At 33.3% G+C, this 24147-nt stretch overlaps 1 protein-coding gene across 1 annotated transcript in view; it reads left to right on the forward strand.

Moving 5' to 3' along the window:
- The window catches only part of LOC129219408 (serine/threonine-protein kinase DCLK1-like), a 261608-nt gene that overhangs the window by 155228 nt on the left and 82233 nt on the right, over positions 1–24147 (forward strand). Inside the window, 1 exon segment of the mRNA XM_054853797.1 lies at positions 23876–24004. Coding sequence (XP_054709772.1) covers positions 23876–24004 — 129 coding nt within the window.

Raw genomic sequence — 24147 nt, forward strand, 5'->3', positions numbered from 1 at the left:
TACTGATTCTGAAAGTGTCCTGTCTCATAGCAAAGCAGGGGGTCTTCCTAAGACCCTGTGGGGTGACCGCGTGTGTAGTAAAATAGTAAACAAGTCAAGCAACAAGGGGAAACCTCAATGCCTGAAGGTTGTCCATTATTCGGATGTCGGCTAATAAATAACATGTGAGGGGTCCTAGATACAGCAACAATTCCTTCTCTGATTGGATGCTCGTCTGTCAATCATGTGAGTTTAGCACATGCCTTCTCGCCATGCTGAAAAACGAGCTCTAGTGAAGCGGTGAGCAACTTTCAAATTCGATCTCTGTCCAGCGGCCCCTTAAGAGGAAAAGAGTCTAGAATTCTAAATTTTATTTTTCATTTTTATCGGTAGATATCGGGATTGCGATATCAGCCGGTATTGAAGCTTCTTTTTCTTGTTTCTTCCTCTTGATAAAAAGAGGGGGTGAGGTTAACGGGTCCAGCTTGCCATGTTGCGTGTGTAACCTCTCTCTCCCCCTCCACATTCTCTTAGTATCCGTTCTGTTAGAATGAGTTTAGGTGACAGCAGACTCGAATTAAAACTAATTTTCGTTGAACAATATGTTAGATGTAATGTCTAAAGAAATCTTTAATTGCTTATGCATTAACAATCGTGGTATATTTGCGATTGAAAATGCGCGGTTTTTATAACGTTTGAAAAAACTTTCATTTTTGCAATCGCAAATTTATTTGAAGGGTTCTTTTTTGTACTTGCGATTTTTGCTACTTGTGCTTCGATGCCGAACTGATATCAACATTGGCCATTGAATTTTTATAGCTCCTTATTTGCGTTCATTATTTAACTAAATTCATTATAACTACACCAAAACCTGTTTTGTGCGGTGGATAGGGATCGCATAAAAAAAGTCTCACATAGAAAATAACCCAAAAACTTACAAAATTGTAATATTTAAACGAAATCAAAATAAACCAAGTGGATAATTTTTGCCGAGTACTTGGACAAAATTTCCCGAATAAGAAAAATTTTGGGAGGTCACAGTGAGTTCCCATCGGGGTGCCTATGTCGTCACTTGAAGATACTACCTCGCCCTCGTTTTAAAAATAATTTCGTCAGTTAAATCCCAATCTGATTGAAATTTTAATAGACCATACAAAAAAAAAAAAAAAACGCATAAAAAAGACCGCATAAAAACAGGTTTGAGTGTATAGTCAGTTCATTTGCGTTCATTATAAAACTGACTAGGACCAGCGTAGCTGGGCCCAGAAGTTGTTGCTAGTCTTTGTATTTGTAAAAAGGTTGGTCCAGACGTAAATGAACCTACTTCCCTCTTGTAAACTTAGTATATAAAAGTTTACTTTTGTAGATTTTTTCCAATAGCAGCAATCGCATTTCTCTCGATTGTCTCACTCGCTAAATAAGTTCAAATACAGGTGAGTTTCGGAAATCCAGTCATCCTTAAGTCGGAAATCGTGGAATTCCCGAATTTATTTTTCTTTTTAGTCGTGTCTATGAGAGTCGCATTAGATGTAGCCATGAGTCTTGATGACGGCCTTTGCGATTTCATTAATGTTTTCGGCATAAAGTTTTACTGATGAAGGCAAAACTCCCATTCTTCTTAGATTAGCAGTCCTAGCAGGACAGTCAAAAACGGGACACAGTCAAAAACAGGGCTCGGTGTCAGTTGCGTATTTGGGCAGTTATCAAAATTCGGTAGACTCTCTCCCGCCTTCCCTATTGATCTTCATACCTCGGTGATGTTTGGTTCTTAACCTGACAATGGTTTTTGTGGTGATTCTATCAGCATTTATATTACAAAACTGGCGTTTCGATGTAATTAACTTTTATCTAAATTTAGGTTTGGCCTTAGCCAAATTTTCTAACGCTATTAGTTTTTAACTTATTGTCTTCCAAACTTTGCTAAGTCGTTATTTTTTAATTTATCGCGTGCCAAACTTCAGTTACATTATTTTATAACTATACTAGCAACATATAGTTTTGTAGCAATTGTTATAGAATATTGGTGTGGGGGAGGGGGGCGTGAACAATACGATGTCTACTTTCAAGAAGTAAAAAATACAAACGTCCATTGCATAAAACATTGAATAATAGCTTATCTCCTAATTGCCCCAACATGAAACTTGGCACAAATAAAGAACCTGTCTAGTGATCCAAAGTTTTTTCCCTCACCTTTTTGTATTTCTTTGAAATTTGGCTCATCAATTGTATCCTTTGAAGTAATCAAAAGTCCAAATTTTTAGATTTTTATCTCTGTTATTTTTTTATTTATGATACTTTGATTTTTCGAAAAACCCTCTTTTTTTTCATGGATGCTTGAACATAAAATGGACGATAACTCAGCACCAAATATAGATAAAAAGATTTGGTAAAAAGCATTTTAAAGAACATTAGTTGCTGTTTAATGGGATATGCAGCATGACTAATTCCAAAAAAAATTGAACTTTCAAAAAATAAAATTTTAAATTTAAATTTCTTAGAAAAGGTATATGTATTTTTTTTAAAAAAATTCTCAAAAATTAGTGTGTATTTTATCTTTATTTGTGCAAAATTTCAAGTTGGGATCTCAATAGGATCATATTTTTATGAATTTTTAAATAAAATTTGAGTTATGAAATAATGACATTTTTCAGATTTTAACTAGTTAAATATGTGGGGTTCTCTTACTGGGGATGATCTAGTAAGTAGTAATTGATCATGAATATGCTTGAAATGAGCTGACATGAATTTGTAGATTAGTACCCCCCTCCGCCACACAACCACTTTTTATTTTATTTATTTATTTATTTATTTTTTTTTTCAAAACTATTCAAAAAAAAAAAAAAAAGCTGGCATGTAAGAGTTGTAATCATAATAAACTGGGACGCAAATTGCTAAACATCAGTAGTGACTAAGGCTTATAAAGGGGGGAGGGGGTCATAAAAACTAAAAATCTGAAAAACTTTAACAGACAAATAGAAAACCTCATTTGCAGCTTTTTTTCTTTCGGTAAGTGGGATGGTAGGGGGGAGGTGGGGCAATCTGGAATGAAGCTTAACAACAAGGAAGATTATGCTCAAACTAGCAAAATTTGTTTCATCTATAGTGATGTGGATCGGGTAAATACCCAGTGGGTAGGTAAATATTTTTTGGGTATTTACCCAAGGCCTGGGTAAATACCCAAAAACTGGGTATTTTACAAAAAAATGCAAAAAGTGAATGAGAATTTTTTTTTAAATCTAAATATGAAATAATTGGTAAAACTGATACATATGTATTACACAGTTTATAATATTTTTTATCGAAAGACTTAATGAAATTATGAAAGAAACATATCACGAACCAAAGAATCTTTCTTTTCAATGCCATAATTGAAGAAGATGTTTGCTTTTTTTTTTTTTGTAACCAGTTAAGCTTTTTACTTTTTGTAGAATTGCTTTTTATATGTGAAATTTGGCTATCAACATTGATTAGGCATATCCAACACATTTAATGTGAATATCATATTAGATTGCTGAGTTGTTTCACACAATAATTCTTTAAATATGTGATCAAAATACAAATTTTAGGGAAAAATTTATTGTTTTGTATATAGTAGGTTATACAAGGTGTTTCGTTTTAACCTGCAAGACCTTTATTTTTGCAACCGTTAGTCCTAGATGCTTACTTCCAATTGCAAAAATATTCAGATGCAGAGTAAAGATATTTGAAGTTTGAAGCAAAAATAAAAATGAGTCAAAAACTACAAAATTTAACTTTTTATACGGCTCTAGGTCCCCTAACTTATATTTAGAGATATGATCTGAATTTAAAACTTACTGACACAAAAAAACTTAACATTTGTGCAATGAAAACTCAAGGAGATATTCCATTTGAAAGTTTTAAGGGACCATGCAGAAGATGAGATTAGAACTTATTACCCTTTCAGAATAATGACAGGTTGGCAAAGTAAAAAACACAAGGTATTACATTTTTCATTTCTACTCAAAAATTCATGCAAATGCTATGCCGTGATATGCAAAACACGCTGCAAAACCTTGAACAATTTGAAAAATCACTCTGCACATATAATTTTATATAAACACTCATTAACTGCTATATATTCCCCCAAAAGATGTTACTGACGGCGAGTGTAAAATGGTGTAAGTTACAAAACGCTGCGTTTCATATCTCAGTGAATATTGGTCGTACTAATGTCAAACTTTTTTTGTAATTGTTTTTCAGTGGAGATTATTTCCCTAACTATCAATAAGTCAGAGGATCTGGGGCCCGTGTAAAAGGTTAAAATTTGTATTTTTTTACTCATTTTTACTTCAAATTTTCAATATCTTAAGTCTGCAACTGATTTTGAACATTTTTGCAATTGTATATGCATCTAGGACTAACGGTTGCAAAAATAGAGGTCTTGAAGGTTAAAAAAAAATACTCCGTATATATATATACCTAGTGGAATACATACAGAAAAGTATTTTAGTTGAATATAAATTTTTGAAATAAATACCCGGGTAAATACCCATTTTGGGTATTTACCCAGGTATATACCCTGGGTATTTACCCCTAAAAATAAATACCCGGGTATTTTACATCACTATTCATCTATAACTGCTTTTAATATATGTATAAATAGATCTGGCTGCATTGCTCTCCTTTACAACTGAAATTAAAAAGAAAACTAGCATTAAAGAAAAGAAAAAAAAACAGCTGCACTCTAAATGTTGTAGAAAGACAGTTAATTTTATGCGGACAGACATATGATCTGATACTTAGATTTATTTTTAGTTCAGTGTGAAAAGAATGGAACAACACGGGGGAAACACTCCTATTTTGCTGTGATCTTGGGGCAACTCTTTCTTTCCTCCCTTCAAAATAAAGTTGGTGCAGGGATAGGAGATGAAATGAATCGTAACTCCTTATCATATTGTGAATTAATCAAGTACACTTTGTGAAGTTCGGATTGAAAAAGAAACACTCTGTCTGAAAAAAAAGCATCAGGTGAAGCGTGATACTAGTATAGTGTTAATCGTAGGTGTGGGTGGGGGGGGGGGGCAGGTAATGTATTTTGTCTTGCTTTAAAGAAGAAAATTTACCAGCTTTTAATGTTTTCTATTCATTTTGTTTTACTTTATTGATTTTTTTATTTTTTACAGTTTCAAAATAGTTTTGAAAAAAAGAAGTGATTAAAGTGGTGGTGCAGGGGGGGGGGGGGCTTTTTCTTGCTTTAAAGAAGAACATTTACCAACTTTTAATAAGTTTACTATTCATTTTGGTTTTTATTTATTTATTTATTTGTTTTACATTTTGAAAAGTTTTGATTAAAAAAAAAGATTAAAATTGGTGGGGGGGGGAGGGGGAGCGGCTTACCAATCTACAAATTCATGTCAGTTCATTTCAAGCATAGTCATGATCAATTACTACTTACTAGACCAGCCCCAGTAAGAGAACCCCATATTTAACTAGTTAGAATCTGAAAAATGTCATTATTTCATAAGTCAAGTTTTATTTAAAAATTCATAAAAATATGATCCCATTGAGATCCCAACTTGAAACTTTGCACAAATCAAGATGAAATACACACAAATTTTTGAGAATTTTTAAAAAAAAATCACTATACCTTTTCTGAGAAATGTAAAATTTAAATTTCATTTTTTAAAAATTAAAATTTTTTATGTTGCATATCCCATTAAACAACAATCGTCAATTGTACCTGGAAGGGTACAATCGATGAGCCAAATTTCAAAGAAATACAAAAGGGTGAAGGAAAAAAGTTCCCAAATTTTGGATCACCTGACATGGAATGACCCGTATACAATATATTTTTTTCCTTCAGATTTTTAAAATAGTAGCTTTCCGAAATATTAAAGGTCAAAGGTTATTCTGAATGACCTTCAAAATTTTAAATTGTACTTTAGTATCATGTAATATATCATCTTAAAGCTTGTTTTAAAGACATTTGAAATGGTGTCAAGTTTTTGCATGTAGCGCAATTAAAAAGAAAGTTATATGCATTCTAAAACTACTCCATCTACCTAAATTCATTTGTTTGTAACGACTCCTAATCGAAAAATACTTGCTTTAAAAATCTAAGAACTTGGAATTTTACTAATATGAACAAATGCTATATCTGTATAAAATTTTAGAAAATTTGGAAGAGTTCAGTTTGAAAATGCAACTTTTTTTATCTATTTGATATGGGATATTGATGTGATATGGGGTCATTCCATGTCAAATCAACCAAAAAAAAATTATTTTCAAATTTACCATCTCAGATTTTCATGAAAATTTCAGGGATTATACTGTTTGACATTCTAAATCGAGATCTACTTTTTAAAAAAATCTTTTTTGGTTAATGAGTTATTAATTTTTTAAATGTGTAAAAACTCACGTTTTTTTACTCATCTGTGCTTAAAAATGCTACAATTTTAGTTCTATGGGGTCAATACAGTTGGTTAACAGCTCATTTTAACCCATATTTTACTATCGTCCTGTATATAGGACAGATCATATTTATTGCATTTTGGCAAGGGTTATCACATTTTTAGTTTCTAATTTGGTATTTTTATAAACCCTACGTTTGATAAGTACTGTAGACAAAATTTTAGAGTTCAATTATAAATATTGTTATTTTATTTTTACTTTTGAATTTGACAATTTTTGCAGTTTTATAATGCATAATTTAATAATTAATTGAAATAATTTTGTAGAAAATATGCCAATATCCTTTCTCAATTTTATGATTATTAATCATATACATTAGTACTGAGTAAAATTTGCAAAGATAAAACTACATTTAAATAGATTTTATGAAGGTTTTATTAGCTGTCCTATAAATAAGACGATGGTAAAATCCCCTACTATGCGCGCTCCATACAAAGTAGCAAAGTATCCAAGTAGCTTAGCTGTTGGAAAATGGAGTGAAAAACTGGATTGCTCTCTTTCAAAACCAAATACTATAAAGTTTTCTCACAACAAGAGTTCAAAGAGCAGGTTTTGGGGGGGGGGGGGGTCGTAGGGAGTTTTTTGTTGACTAATTTATTATTCGCACTTAATACATTGTGATGCTACCTTCTGGATTGAGTAAAAATATTTGCTGTTCAAAGTATGAACGCTGATCTCGAAAGCAAATAAATTAAAGAAAGAGTACATTTGGCATATTGAATAAGAAATTAACAACTGAACTAGCTATAGAATATTATGTCATTAGAGGATGAATCCATGAGAGTGACCTTGACTGGAAAATATTGTCATCTGATCCAGATATAGTCACTCATGATGAAGAAATTCATGAAAATAATTCTAGCATTCTGTATAGTTACGCTGATTTTAACGAAAAACTTCTAGACTCCTTGAGCAATAAACATTTCTAAAGGAATCAACACTAATGAAGAAATGAATATATGAAAATAAAAATGGCCTAAGTGTGTACCGAAGTTTGCATAACTTTATGAATCACTTTCAAATGAAAAATGTCAGAAGATATTGTGGACATAATTTCAGGAAAACATTCGTGAAACTTTTCGAGAGTGTGGTCGAAAATATGATGAAAACAGTAAAGGAAAGTAATAAGTAACCTTGGCCTAAAAAAAAACAACGATTTTTGTTTGCAAACATCAAAATTGAAACACTTTTTGGGCATAATGTTATGTAGCGGATATTATATAATACCCAGTGAAATGGGAAAGATGCTCCCGATAAAGGAACAACTTTTGTTCGTCAAACTATGTCATGAAAAAAGTTCTTTCATATCAAGCTGTTTTTACAATTCGATGATAACTCAAATATTGATTTAGATAACTACTGTAAAGTTCGATTAATTTGTAATTTTTTGAATAAAGCTTTTCAAAAAATTGGTGTGTTTTCTGAGTATTCAACCACTGTTGAAATAATTTCCCTTTATTTTGAAAATTAGAGGTGAAAAATTTACACAAATGGGAACCTCATGAAGTTTGGTAGTAAGCTCTCGATTGTCAACTCCTTTGGTGGTTACCACTTTCCATTTTATACTATAGCAAGGAGGATAAAAAAGATGTCCGATTCAAAAAATTGTTTCGACTGTCATAACTGAGCTAAAAAGATGAAAAATGAAAAGAATTACACTCAGGTAACACAGTTAGTAAATAATACAGTTGTTGATAATTTGCAGTTCATTATTAAAACTCCAGCAGGGCACAAAACATACATTATTTTTGTCTTATAATGTTTTGTTCATCTCAGAAATAAACAACTATTTGAAACGGAAACAGTAAGGGAAATTGGAATGAGAAAATGTCCTTTAGAACAATTCAAAATCTTGAAAAGTATGGGATTTAAACCGATAGGAAATTTTACATGAAGCACAAGATTAGAGCTGTTCGTTGAAATGATTACAAAGAAGTATCACTCATCAGCAATTTCGAAGATACAAAGTTTTTCCAAAAAAAAAAACAACACAGAATAATATAGAATTGAAACAAAAAGGAAAAATATTTCATTTTGTACTAGTGTTAAAATGGCGTGGACTTGTATGAAAATCATAAAGAAATATTATGCATCCATATGTAATACAAAAAGGTAACGACCGACCATAATTTCGAAATGCCTTTGAAGCAGTACTGGATGCTGCTTGGAAAATGTCGAAGCTGTTTGCTTCAGAAAAAGCCTTAATATGTACTGAAACCTGTAGAAAAATTACTATTGTTTACATGGGTTTGTGTGTGCTTCTAAACATTGCTGAAAAGCAACTGTCTGTTCATCGAAGCAAGACTCGAAGCATACAGAAGAGCCTTTTGAAGCTGCACACTGAAAATGTTTTAGTAAAAACTTCAAACTGAAAACAACACAATAAGTTGAAGCATTGTACTAAGAAAAACAGTGGCAGTTCATGAAAAATATTATTTATGCGTTGAGTGTTTTCTTCCATTTCACACGTACCAGACAGCTTGAGTGAAAAGCCAAACATACAGTAGTGGATTGTACCATCGTCCTATATATAGGACAGATTGTAAAATGGAAACGAATGCATATTTATTAATGTTTAGAATTTTATGTGTATTCCTGAGGTCTCCTTCGTCTGTAATAGTAATTTTTATGAAAAATATTAAGTTTTTCATAATGTGGTAAAATATGGGTTAAGGAGAATTACATGAGCTTTTTTAATTTTAAAATTTGTTTTTTAATATGTTTTAATAAATACATCCTAAAAATTTCAGAGTGGGGACATGATGGGATCAGCAGTTATAGCAAATAATGCAATGGTGCTACTTAGCATTTTTGTTTAAAAATTAAAAAAATAATAAATAAATAAAAAATACTTTTTTAAATGCACAAAACTATTTTTAACAATTTAAATTTATTTCAAAATCTACATGTTTTAGTTTTTTTAATAATATTATAAACATTTTGTAGTAAAACTATGAATAGTTCAATTAATTAAAAAACCTTTAAATTTCAAAAAAAAATCTTAAATTTTGGTTATCTTTTATTCCTTTGAAGTTCAGTAAACAGAACTAGCACAGAAACTTCGAGGATGTAATTTTGAAATGTATAAACACAAAGTAGAGTTCAATACATAAAAATACCTTGTGGCATATAAGTTTCATCTCCCTCAGTTTGGAAAGTAGCTTTTTACTCTCCTTTGAACTTTCAGATTCTGAGAGATTGTAAACCCTTCCAGTTTGTGTTGTAGGGTCAACTTTGGTTAGTATTTCCGTTTTATTTACAACCAATACATCAGGAATATGAGAGTACTTAAAGGATTCAGAAGGTCCATGAGGTTGTAAAAAACTTACTTTAACCTCCTCATTTTCAATTCCTAAAACACAACCTAGCCACCATTCATTATTATATACACATGTTACAAAACCAACTATATCATTCAAGTTCAAATCATCAGCATCATCATGTTTGCTTACTATCTCTTCTTTTGTGTGGTGTGAAAAAGAGTAATATTTAACGAAAACTGTGCTTTTGTTTTTTGGTCTGTAATTTTGGAACTGTTGAGTTCCTTTCACTGTTATGGCTTCTTCAAACCTTGTTTTCAGAAATGCTAATTCTTTTTCGTAATCTTTTTCTGTTGAAAATATGAAATCGATATTTTTAATATTGTCTTTAGACCATTCATATAATTGACGGAGGGGGGGGGGGTCATAATCTGTTCATTATAGGCCATACGAAGACGTGCTTGTGCAGCTAAACACTTAACTGTGCCGCCTATACCATCACAAGCATTTTTCCCATGGTATGATGCAAAAAAATTCCATTCTGCTTCAATAGAAAAATCTTCAGTATGGTGACAGAGGTTTACAAAATTCGATTTATTTTTTTACTGGGATGTAGTCCCATCTGAGAAATAATGAATTTTGTCTACTCTTTGCAGCAATTTTTGCTTTAAGTATGCTATCATAAGCCTCCGGAATAAATGCACAGCAACTGTATCATGGGACATGCAATCAGAGATAATAGCTAAATTCAGGTGCTGTAACATGGCATTTTCCATGCAGTATACAACCAAAGGATGTATTGTTGCTTGTGCATTGTTCTAGTGGAATCCTTGTGCAGCATCTTGTAGAATGAAAGAGTAGTTCTCAGCAAAATCACATAATACAATACATTGATTTTCAACCAGATTTTTTTTCATATATCTAAGATAAGCAGATTGTTTGCTAGCAATAAAAGAATTTTTCAGCAGTTTGGGTAAGCTATAAAAAAAAACAATTTCAGAAATCATCAGTTTGTTTTGTTATTGCTTCAAGTGCAGTCCTATTATCAATTTGCATCCTCTGCTTGTATGTTACAGTATCAATTCTGTTTTGCTCAAACGAATCTTCAAAAAGATATTTCGAAGTAAAGGAAGTATCGAATTCTACTTTGTGTTTATACATTTCAAAATTACATTCTCGAAGTTTCTGTGCTAGTTCTGTTTACTGAACTTCAAAGGAATAAAAGATAACCAAAATTTAAGATTTTTTTTTTGAAATTTAAAGGTTTTTTTAATTAATTGAACTATTCATAGTTTTACTACAAAATATTTATAATATTATTAAAAATAACTAAAACATGTATATTTTGAAATTTAAATGGTTAAAAATAGTTTTGTGCATTTAAAAAAGTATTTTTTATTTATTTGTTTTTTTAATTTTTAAACAAAAATGCTAAGTAGCACCAATGCATTATTTGCTATAACTGCTGATCCCATCATGTCCCCACTCTGAAATTTTTAGGATGTATTTATTAAAACATATTAAAAAACATATATTTTTTTCAAAATTTTTAAAGGACACTAACTTTAAAAAAATATTAAAATTTTAAGAGAAATATGCAAGTTGCATGTGAAATTAAAGCTCATGCAATTCTCTTTAAAATGAGCTGTTAACTAACTGCATTGACCCCCATAGAACTAAAATTGTAGCATTTTTAAGCACAACAGATGAGTAAAAAAAGGTGAGTTTTTACACATTTAAAAAATTAATAACTCATTAACCAAAAAAGATAGATTTTTTTTTTTAAAAAGTAGATCAAACAGTATAATCCCTGAAATTTTCATGAAAATCTGAGATGGTCATTTTGAGTGATTGGTTGATTTGACATGGAATGACCCTACGGAATTCTTATGTGTCCTACTACTACTGATTTTTTATTCTATAACATTTGAGGCAGTGAGAAGCAAAGAGTAAGTGTCAAAATTTTTAATTTTGAGATAACCAGTACACATGGCAGGTGAACCTCTCCTCTGTCTTGGGACAAGATATGGTACTAATAGCCCTAGTAGTAGCTGCTATACAGCATGATTTAGAAAGAAATTTGAATGAAAGCCTACCTAGGGTATTTTTTTTAACTTGTTTTACTCGAAACTTGAAAATGTCCGCTTACATCCCTTTACTTCTCACTGCCTCATTTGTTCCTACACTTCACATTTGTATACAATAAATCTTAATAGGTAATGCACTTTTTGCTCAAAATTCAGAAATATGACAAACTTTTTTATCCTTTTTTTTTTTTTTTTTTGAGAATACCAGAATTTTGGTTTAACCTTTAAAAAATACTGACTACCTACTGTACTCACCTTTTATTAATACACTAGCAGTACCCGCATGGCGATGCCCATGCTAATTTAAAGGAAGTCCCGTTGAATAAATAAAAGATGCTCCCCCCTCCCCCACACCCCTGCTTTTACGGCACGTTCGCGCCTACAGCGGCTATTTAAATGAATTTTTGCAGCGGTATTAATTAATCGAAATTGCATTTTGTGTCCATCTTTTTACGCCAAAAATTGCCAGCTTCAGCGGCTACCTATGTATACGATCTATCTCTTTTTTTTTAATTTTTATCTGCCTCTATTTATTTTAACCTCCCCGCCCATTGCCTAATCAAAAGATAGATCATTCAAAAACTGTGCTTTATTCATTTATTTAAATAGTGCAAAAAATGCTCTCATTCCCCGTAGTGAGTAAAAAGTAGCGTTTGCAAAGAAAACCACCTCACTATTGCAATTAAATTAAGTGCGCACAGAGGGAAACGTCTGGCTATTGGGTAGTGAAAGAAGAATGAAATGAAATTCCTAAACAAAAAAAAGTAAAGAAAAAAGCAAGTACTACCGTTATAATAGCAAAAGAAAAAAAGCATTGTAGCGAATAAGATTCGACCCAGGGTGTGATGTCACAGCAGTTCGGAAGAAAGCTTTTCCCCCCGATGGGCAAATGCTAGAAGACAGTGTTGGGCATCAACTAAAAAAATCAACTAAATTTGTAATTGATTGATTAGTTGACTAAAGTAATCTGACTCCCATTTAGTTCAGACTAATATTTTAAAAATTTAATTCAATTGCAGACGAAGATTAACATTAGTTTAAACTAACTCGTTAGTTGCTCAAAAAAACTAATTTAGTTCAGATGGATTTAGTTCAGATTAAATTAATCAGATTGAATTTAGTCAGACTAAAAGTAATCAAATTAAAAGTAATCAAATTGATTTGATTACTTTTTTAATTCAGATTAAATTTGTAAAATATAAATATCACATGAACAGAGGCACATTTGTATTTCTACGTGTATATATTTATGCAAGTATACACGAGTTAATGCGTGTACATATGACTACGTGCGGGTATATACGTATATAAACGTGTTATCCCGCGTATGTTCGTGTAGGGAGGTATATTTGAAATTTTAAGTAAATATACATATTTATGTGTGCATACACCAGTAAATACGTGTATATACGAGTATGTACGTGTATATAAGAGTATGTACGTGTACACATGAGAATATGCGTCTAGATACGTGTTACCCCGAGTATACTCGTGTAAAAAGGTACATTTGTATTTCTACGTCATATTCCAGCGTGCGTATACGAGAAAGTATGTGTATATACAAGTATGTTCGTGCACACACGAGAATATACTTATAGATATGTGTTACCCCGAATATACTCGTGTAAAGAGGTACATTTCTATTTAAACGTGTATATACATATTTATGCAGCCATATACGAGAAAATACTTGTATATACGAGTAAGTACATGCACACACGACAATAGGCTTATAGATACGTGTTTAACCCGAGTATACTCGAGTAAGATGGCACATTTGTATTTCTACGTGTATGTGCATATTTATGCGTTTATAAGCAAGTAAATACGTGTATATACGAGTATGTACGTGTACACACGATTATGCGTATAGATACGTGTTACCCCGAGTATACTCCTGTACAGAGGTAAATTTGCTTTTAATTGTGTATATACATATTTATGCGTGCACACAAGCTAAGATAAGTGTATATACGTGTACACATGAGAATATGCGTATAGATACGTGTTACTCCGAGTATACTCGTGTAAAGAGGTTCATTTGTATTTCTACATTTATATACATATTTAAGCGTGCATATACGAGAAGATACGTGTATATACAAGTATGTTCATGTACACACGAGAATATACGTGTTGCCCCGAGTATACTCGTGTACAGAGGTAAATTTCTATTTAAACGTGTATATACATATTTATGCAGGCATATATGAGAAAATACGTGTATATACGAGTAAGTACGTGCACACATAATAGGCTTATAGATACGTGTTTAACCCGAGTATACTCGTGTAACATGGCACATTTGTATTTCTACGTGTATGTGCATATTTATGCGTTTATAAACGAGTAAATACGTGTATATACGAGTATGTACGTGTACACTTGGGTGTCCCGTCCATATATGAGAAAAAAATAAATTTGAGCTACACTATCACAAGAGGTGTCAAAATTTGCGAAATTTTTCACAGATCACGAAAAAGGTAAAAAAAAATGGAATTGCGTGTCATCTTGAGGGCTCTACCGCTCTTTGAAGTTTTGCATATTTCACATTTTTGACAGACTTAAACGATATGATTTAAAAAATACAAAAATAAAGTTTAGAAAGCATTTTATTTAAGAAACTAATGAAACAAAGCACAAGAAAACAAAATAAACAAACTACAGTTTATAAATAATGACAAAAGTTTAGAATTTAAACTTATTTTGTGTCCAAAATTTGGCATTTCTGCGCGAGATTGCAACCTGGTTCTAACGAAGCCATCTCTAGAAGTAGCGTTAGTAACACTTTGTGAAGCCTGTGTTATTAGTTTAACACATCTTTCCACAGATTGTGAGTGGCAAGGAAAGTCAACGATTTCCAAGCTATTATCTTTACTGACGTTAAATCCCGGTTATCACAAATTTGCCATTTCAACTGCGCTTGCGCGCAGACTTTGCCGATTTCGAAGCTCTTGCTCAAACTAATGAAAAACATTTAAATTTGTTAATATGAGATAAGAACAGATAAAAATTAGAAATTACAAAGCTGTCTTTGATTTAGTTTTTACGCCTCGGTAAAGATTGAGTTTTGCGTCTTAATTATTAATGGATTCGGAGCCTGATTTTTCTATCAAACAAAGGCCCTTTTCAGGGCCAAATTTTTAACCTCAGAAGAGCGTACTTGATCTGCAGCATCACTTCCAATACAAAGCGGAACCCTCAACCTAAATACAAATGTATAATACTAAGCTGTTTACGCCTAATGTAAAATATATGCAAAAGACGGATATTTGTAATATTCCGATCATTTTTGAAGTACGTAACATGTTTTACGTTTACGTTAAATAAAAATTTCCAAACCAATAAATATTGAAGTGTAATTTTTCTCTTTTCTTTATGAAGATTATCAGTTATTCATATCCGTAGTTTCATATAATGTATCCCGAAATCGCTGTGAAAATACTCTATAATCGCATTCATTTATTTGTTGGGACTCTAGCACAACCTAAATATAAACAAGCAACACGAAATCTTAAAACAGAAAGCCCAAAAAGCTATGTCCGTGCGCAAGCGCAGTTGAAATGGCAAATTTGTGATAACCGGGATTTAACGTCGAGTATTATCTTTTGCCATAATTTGAAGGATCTCGTTAGAAATATGTCGAAGAACCGGTGGTGCTGTAACCTGACACTCTTTCCAGACAATTATTTCCGTATAATCTTTAGCAGAGAAGTTAATTTTTGGTGTTTTAAATATTCTGCGTTTAGTGCTATTTTCAGCATCTCTAGCTTTTTTTATTCTTCGTAATGCTAACTCCCGAATGTGCTCCCTATCATCAAACAACATACTGACCAGCAGGTTTTCTGGGTGCGCAAAAAAAGCATTTCTTTCGATAACAGAATACACAAGAGATTTCAAGTTTTCGAGTAACAATCGAGAGTACACAATCATTTGAAAAAGATGTTTGGCTGCTTCCTTAAAAGATGACTTTTGCTTGATTAAGAACCAAACTGGAGCGTACACTTTAACCACGTAGTTAACAAGTAATCGCAAATTTTCTGTTGGATTAAGAGTACTTACATAAAGTCTGAGTATACGATTAGCAGAAGTAAGCCATCTCGAGTGCGCCATTTTTCCAGGTTGGCGATTTGCCAGCTCAGGACTACAGAAACCAGTTGATACAGCTTGACAATTCTCATAAAGATATTTTTGATCCGTGCTTAGTTCATCAACCACATTTTTCGGCAAATTAGGCAAATTACCATCCACCGCGCAAAAAGACAATCATTTTATTTTCACAACCAGCTAACTGTTTTCCAATAGGTTCGGAATATTCTTTAGGACCCAAAGTGCAACCATCTAAGGTCAAGAATAAATGACGAAGGGGTAATTCGTTGGCATGAAGCATACACACACACCATTGCAATGGTCTTTCCAAATACTCCTCTAAATATTGAATCACGCCACCCTTCCAACCGGTGTTTATTGCAGTTCCGTCACATCCAACGCAAATCACGTCTTCTAAATTCAAGCATTGACCTTCTAATAGAGCTGTAATCGAAGTTAGAATTGCCTTTGCAGTGCCACGACTTGGCGTTGTGCGTCCCAAATAAATTGATCCGGGTTCTGCTAAAATTGAGATGTGCTCTTCAAAAATTTCTTTGCGATGGTAACGAGCTCCTATTTTCTCATTTATCAGAGTCTTGTCTTTACGTCCATCAAAGTAAATGCTTTTTATAACAATACTTCCAATATCTTTGGAAGCTTCTTTCCAAGCTTTAGCTACAGCTCTGTGGATTTTGTTTTTATCAGCAACTAGAGTTAAATCTTCTTTTGAAACCAAGCCGACATCAGCTAAAACTGCAGAAGCAACAGCAGCAGCAGATCGCGTCGACAAACCGTATCTATCACATACCTTAGCAACTGTTGGCAAGATCAGTGTATTCCTGTTTGTCGTTGAAGTTGATGGTGTCCCTGTAGAGGCCGTATTCGTCTCTATTATGGGATACGTTTCTGGAGAAAATTCACGCATCGAATCGTCATCAAAATTTGCTGAGACAGAATCGTTATTTTCAGTAGAAGACTTTTTTGCTGCCCTTTCAAGTTTTCTCTGCTGTTGTTTCATTAATCTAGCTGTTTCTTTCTTATCGACACCTCTTATCACCATTTTCCTGTCATTTCTTTGATCCAACAAGAAACTTCTCTCATTGATGGGAACTTTTTTAGGTTTTAAACACAAACAAGACTCAAATACAGGGCACTTACAAGCCGCAACGTCGAAGAGCTTCTCAGATGACTCTAAAACGCACTTCAGTTTATTTTCAAAACTATCACTTCGTTTGCTTCTGGGGTATCGTTTCAAATTGACGTACTTTTCGAAATAGAATTTTAATAATTGAATTACTCGTTCCTTAGTTACGATTGGAATTGAAGCTTTTGTCCAAATACTGTTGATTTTTTCCTGAGTATATTCGTGCACGGAGATATGTTTAATTTCTAGGTGTATGTACAAATTTATTTGTGCATACACGAGTAAATACATGTATACACGAGTATATACGTGTACACAAAGGAATATACGTATGGATACGTGTTAATCCGAGTATACTCGTGAACAGAGGTAAATTTGTATTTAAACGTATATATACATATTTATGCATGCATATACGAGAAAATACGTGTATATTCGAGTAAGGTCGTGTACAAGCAAGAATAGATGTCTAGGTTCTTTTTTTAGCCCGAGTATACTCGTGTACAATGGTACATTTGTATTTCTATGTGTATATGCATATTTGCGCGTTTATACATAAATAAATGCGTGTATAAACGAGTATGTTCGTGAACACACGAGAGAATATGTGTATAGATACTTGTTACCGTGTACAGAGAAATTTGCTTTGTATATACATATTTATGCGTGCATATAAGAGAATACGAGTATGTACGTATTCACACGAGTATATGCGTATAGATAAATGTTACACCTAGTATACTCGTGTGTAGAGGTCGTTGTATTTCCACGAGAATATGCGTATGGATAAATGTTACACCGAGTATACTCGTGTGTAGAGGAACATTTGTATTTAAGATTGCGTATACATTTTTATGTGTGCATACATGAGAAAATACAAGTATATAGGAGTATGTACGTGCACACACAAGAATATGCGTATAGATACGTGTTTAACCCGAGTATACTCGAGTAGAGAGGTACATTTGTATTTTTGGTTAAAATACATTTTTATGCGTGCATACACGAGTTAGTACGTGTATATACGAGTAAGTACGTGTATATACGAGTAAGTACATGTATATACGAGTAAGTACGTGTATATACGAGTGTGTACGTGTATATACGGATCTGTACGTGTTAACCTGAGTATATTCGTCTCTACAGAAATTTTGTATCTCTACGTGCAAACAGAAGTAAATACGTGTATATACGAGTTCGTAAGTGTAAACACGAAATTTTACGTATAAATACGTATTTTCCGAGTCTATTAGTGCATGGATTTATATTCAAACTTCTAAGTGTACACAATGTATATCAGTACAGTGTTTACAGACTTTCAGGGCAGATAGAGTACACCTAGACGAGGGGAAACACATAGCAATGCATGGTCGGAAACACTTTCCTGGCGCGGTAGTGACAACACCAATCACCAAAAAGACAAAACACGAATAGGAGAAGAGAACATGTTTAGAATCTTTAGTACAGCAAAAAACTAAGGAAAAAGAAAATTAAGTGGCCAAGGATCATCATCAAAGAAGGTGTTCAAAATTACGACCCGTAATATCGAAATTTAGCAAAAATACCGGGCGGGTCCCGGACTTCCTGGTGGAACAAAAACTGCGTGTGCGCATGCACCGTCATCTGATGCTTCGGTTTACGTAGCAACATCTGTTGTATGCACCAGACAAATCTTACCAGTATTTTTGCTGTATTAAAAATAATAAACATGTTTTCTCCTCTTAATCGTGCCCTGTCTTACGCTTTGTGTCGTCACTATCGCGTCTAGGTGCACTGTATCTGCCCTGAAAGTATGTAAACGCTGTACTGATACATCCTGTATACTTATTAATGTGTGCAAACACGAGTAAATACTTGTATATACGAGTATGTTCGTGTACATACTAGAATTTGTGTATGGATACGTGTTAACCCGACTAAACTCGCGTACATAGGTAAATTTGGGTTTAAACGTTTATATACGTATTTATGCATGTACAGTAGTACCTCCTTTAAGGGACACCTCTATTTAAGGGACAATTTTTCAGGTCCCAGTCCCTTTGAATAGGGACCTCCATGTATTTGCCTCTCATTAAGGGACACTCTATTTAAGGGACAGTCACAGAGAAGAATTCCAAAAATAATTATGCATAATTTCATTAGAATCATCCAGTATATTGGAATTTAAGATCCTTTTTTGCTCAAAAATTAACAAAAAAAAAAAGTTTGTCTTGACATTAACATGCAAAAAAGACAAATAAGTATCCTAAAATCCTTGCTGAGACCTAACATTCATGCTTTACTTCCTCATTCATAAATTTTTCTTATAGGCTCACCCCGAAGATATTAGGCACCCATGGCAAGTTTTGTATGGAAAACTTGAAATGTGATTACACTGTTGCACTGTTTTTGCATTGTAAATTAAATGACATTCAACAAATCAATGTAATACATTAGTTCAATATTATAATTAATGAAAATTGTTTTTCCTGTTTGAATAGTTCTAAATTTTATTAAGTATACATAGATGAAACGTTTTCAATAATTAATCTTAAATGTTATTAATTTGCGTTTATTATGAAACTATACTGACTTTGCATTGCATGCATAAATCTATCTACCTCCGAAGAAGGGACACCTCTATTTAAGGGACAAATTGTCCGGTCCCCTGAGTGTCCCTTATAGAGAGGTTCCACTGTATATACGAGAAAATACGTGTACAAATGAGTAAGTGCGATTCCACACGAGAAAAGACGTATAGATACGTGTTTAATCTGAGTATACTCGTGTACAATGGTACATTTGTACTTCTACGCGTATATGCATATTTATGCATTTTTGCACGAGTAAATACGTGTATACGAGTGTGTACTTGTACACATGAGAATATGCGTATAGATATGTGTTACTCCAAGTGTACTCGTGCACAGAGGTAAATTAGCTTTTAAACGTGTATATATATATTCATGCGTGCATATAAGAAAAAATACTTGTATTTTCGAGTATGTACGTGTACAGACAAGAATATGCGTGTAGATACTTGTTTAACCCGAGTATACTCATGTACAGACGTACATTTGTATTTGTAAGTTAAAATACATATTTATGATGCATACACGAGTTAATGCGTGTATATACGAGTAAGTACGAGTATGTGCGTGTATACACGTATGTAAACGTGTTAATCCGAGTATATACGTTTACACACTAATTTTGTATTTGCCACGTGTATGTACATCAAAGTACGTGCAAACACAAGTAAATAGTGTATATACGAGTATATAAGTGTAACTTGTTATACCGAGTATATTGGTGTACAGATGTATATTTTTATGTCCAAGTGTATGTCAATTGCAGATACAAAGAATGGTCATGAAGGTCAGGACCCGCTCCCCCCCCCCCTCCCAAACCGCGGGGAAAATTTTGAACGTTTGCTTGAAAAATACAAAAAAATATCGAAACCATGAGAAAATGTAATAATCTTTTTGAAATGTTTTTTTTGGGGGGGGGGGGGGCATTACAGTAGAATCTCGATAATTCGAATTAATTGGAATCCGACCAAATCTGGAATATCGAAAATCTGGAGAATGAAAAAAACAAAAACAAAATAAAACATACTCACTGAAAATCACCTTAAAAGGAAACACATAGAATTACAAATAAACAGTAAACATGTCTACGTTGTTATTACAAAGTCTGTAATCTTCTCCTGTGACAGTTTAATTTTTTCCCTATCGAGTAAAACAAATTGATTCAAAAGTTGCATTGCGAAGAAAAGGGAACTCTTCCCTGGTCAGTGTAGAGGTTGGTTCAAACTTAAAATTTTTAGCGCTTGTTTTTGAAAAAAATTTGTACTAATGTTTTTTTTTGGGGGTGAGCCCTCTTTCCGCATAACTTAAGGGGGGTTCAATCTAAGGGGGGTAACTCCTTACTTAAGTTGCTCTGAAACAAAACATGCATTGGCTATCAAAAAAAAAAAAAATCAAGCACTTTATTCTAATAAGATCAGAAGCAGTGTGGTCTAGGGGGGGGGGAGGGGGGGCTGGTCAGTGGAGAGGTTGGTTCAAACTTAAAATTTTTAGCGCTTGTTTTTGAAAAAAATTTTGTACTTATGTTTTTTTTGGGGGGAGCCCCCTTCCCCCGTAATTTGAGGGGGGTTCAATCTAAGGGGGGATCCCCTTAAGTAAGTTACTTTGAAACAGAACAAGCATCGGCCATCTGGATAAAAAAATTCAAGCATTTTATTCGAATAAGATCAGAAACGGTGTGGCCTACAGGGGGGGGTAGTGGGGCGGGTGGCACAGACTTCAAAATTTTAAGGTTTATTTTTGGAAAATTTTCGCGTTTTTAACCACCCCCCATAATCTGAGTGGAGTGAATTTCTTTTTGAGAGGGGGGCATCCCCTCATATAAGTAACTGCAATAGGGAATAGGCATCGGCTATCTGGATATGAAAAAAATCAAGCCTTTATTCCAGTACTAGTGGTACCCGCACGGCTTTGCCTGTAATAGAAAATTAAAAGGTCTTTTGGTCCGCCTGTATATTTACAAATAATGTATGGTGAATTTTATCGCCAATTGGCTTATGCCCATGTTATGGTTCCACGTTATGGTAATCTCGTCCATCTTATGATAATTTTGTTCCTAAAATCGGAATAGAAAAAGAACCACATCGAATTTTCGAAAAATCGCTTCGAGGTGCACACCCCCATGATACAAACTAACTTTGCCAAATTTCATTAAAATCGGCCGAACAGTCTAAGTGCTATGCGCGTCACAGAGATTCAGACATCCAGACATCCTACAGACATCCTCCAGACAGAGAGACTTTCAGCTTTATTATTAGTAAAGATTATGTGAAAAAGGGCTTAAAATTTTAATAGAAAATTAATAAAATCGAATTTTTGAAAAATCGCTTCGAGGTGCACACCACCATGCTTCAAACTAATAGTGTGTCAAATTTCATGAACATCTGCTGAACGGTCTAGGCGCTATGCGCGTCACAGAGATCCAAACATTCATACAGAGAGACTTTCAGGTTTGTTATTTAAAAAGAAAGGAAAAGGAGAAAGATAAAGAAGTAAAGAAAAGAAAGATAAAGAAAGATAATTTTCAGAACAAATTCTTTCCCATTTTATTAAATTTCTGTGAAAAATGGGCTTAAAATTGGTATAGAAAAAGAACAAAATCGAATTTTCTAAAAATCGCTTCAAGGTGCACACCACTATGCAACAAACTGTGTGCCAAATTTCATGAAAATCGGTCGAACGGTCTAGGCGCTATGCGCTATGCGCGTCACAAAGATCCAGACATCCAGACATCCTCCGGACAGAGAGAATTTCAGCTTTATTATTATTAAAGATTGTGTGAAAAAGGGCTTAAAATTTTAATACAAAATTAATAAAATGGAATTTTCGAAAAATCGCTTCGAGGTGCACACCCTTATGCTTCAAACTAATTGTGTGTCAAATTTCATGAAAATCGGCTGAACGGTCTAGGCGCTATTCGCGTCACAGAGATCCAAACATCCATACAGAAAGACTTTTAGGTTTGTTATTTAAAAAGAAAAGAAAAGGAGAAAGATAAAGAAGTAAAGAAAAGAAAGATAAAGAAAGATAATTTTCAGAACAAATTCTTTCCCATTTTATTAAATTTCTGTGAAAAATGGGCTTAAAATTGGAATAGAAAAAGAACAAAATCGAATTTTCGAAAAATCGCTTCGAGGTGCACACCACTATGCAACAAACTAACTTTGTGCCAAATTTCATGAAAATCGGCCAAACGGTCTAGGCGCTATGCGCGTCACAGAGATCCAGACATCCTACAGACATCCTCCCGACAGAGAGAATTTCAGCTTTATTATTAGTAAAGATAAAGAAGATAAGGAAGACCAAAAGTCGTTATGTGTACCAAATGGGGGGGGGGGGTAGTGTGGGTCATGTCGCAAACTGCGTCACTCCAAAGGGGGTGTTTTTAAATATTATTGATTTTTTAAGGTCTTAAATCGGTAAGGGGGGCAGCCCCCCAACCCCCAATGTCCCCCCATAACACATTAGGAGCTACTTAATATTCATTGGGGGGGGAGAAGAGAAAGGAACCCCTTAAAGAATCCAAACGCAATCTGTAGTTTTAACAGTGTAGATATTTTTCAATCTGATTAGATTTAGTATAAATTTTAATCTGACGAAATTTAATCTGATTACTTTAGTTGACTAAATCAATCTGATTAAATTAGTTTGACTAAATTCAATCTGATTAATTTAATCTGAACTAAATCAATCTGAACTAAATTAGTTTTTTTAGTCAACTAACGAGTTAGTTTAAACTAACGTTAATCTTCGTCTGCAATTGAATTAAATTTTTAAAATATTAGTCTGAACTAAATGGGAGACAGATTACTTTAGTCGATAGAGGATTTAGTTGATTAATGCCCAACACTGCTAGAAGATAATGATATGTTGAACTGAATTTCAAGAATTGTAAAAAAAAAGAGCTGTTGCATATTTTTGAAAAAAACAATTGAGTGGTGAAAAAATTGGTCTAAAAGCAAAGAGGTGAAGTGGCTAAAACTAAAAATTTGGAGATGACTAGTATAAATGGTAGAAAAAATTATCAGCTGTTTTAGGGCAAAGTATGGTACTGTAACCCTGGTGCTGCTACACTGCATGATTTAGTAAAACTTCTGCAAAAAAAAAGCTATCTAGGGTTTGTACTTTGCACATGTTTTACTGAAAGCTTTTAAAAGTCCACTTACATCCCTTTACTTCTTGCTACCTATTTTGTTTCTTTTAATGTAGTTAACCTAAGACTTTATCAGTATACTGGTAACTTTAATTATATTTTGAAAATTTATTTAAGTACTTTTATTTTTTAGTTTAGACTGAGAATGTTGTGTATATTTTCAGAATCAAAATATCTGAATCATGGCATGAAATATGCCCGCTTTCAGAGTTATAAGCGAAGTTCAGGTATGCTGAGCATGCAGTCGCCTATATCAAGAAGGCGTGTTTCTTCTCCTTTTGCCCTTAATGAAGGTAAGAAGACTGAAAAAATATAACAAAGGAAGTATTGAAAATGTGATTTCTGTTTATTCTGTGAACTTCAACTCTTAAATGTTTTCTGAAAAAGTAAAATCAAATTATAGACCGGGATCTGAAGGGGGTTGAGCATGCATGAA

This window comes from Uloborus diversus, chromosome 3 (genome assembly GCF_026930045.1).
Source record: "Uloborus diversus isolate 005 chromosome 3, Udiv.v.3.1, whole genome shotgun sequence".
Taxonomy (NCBI): Eukaryota; Metazoa; Arthropoda; class Arachnida; order Araneae; family Uloboridae; genus Uloborus; species Uloborus diversus.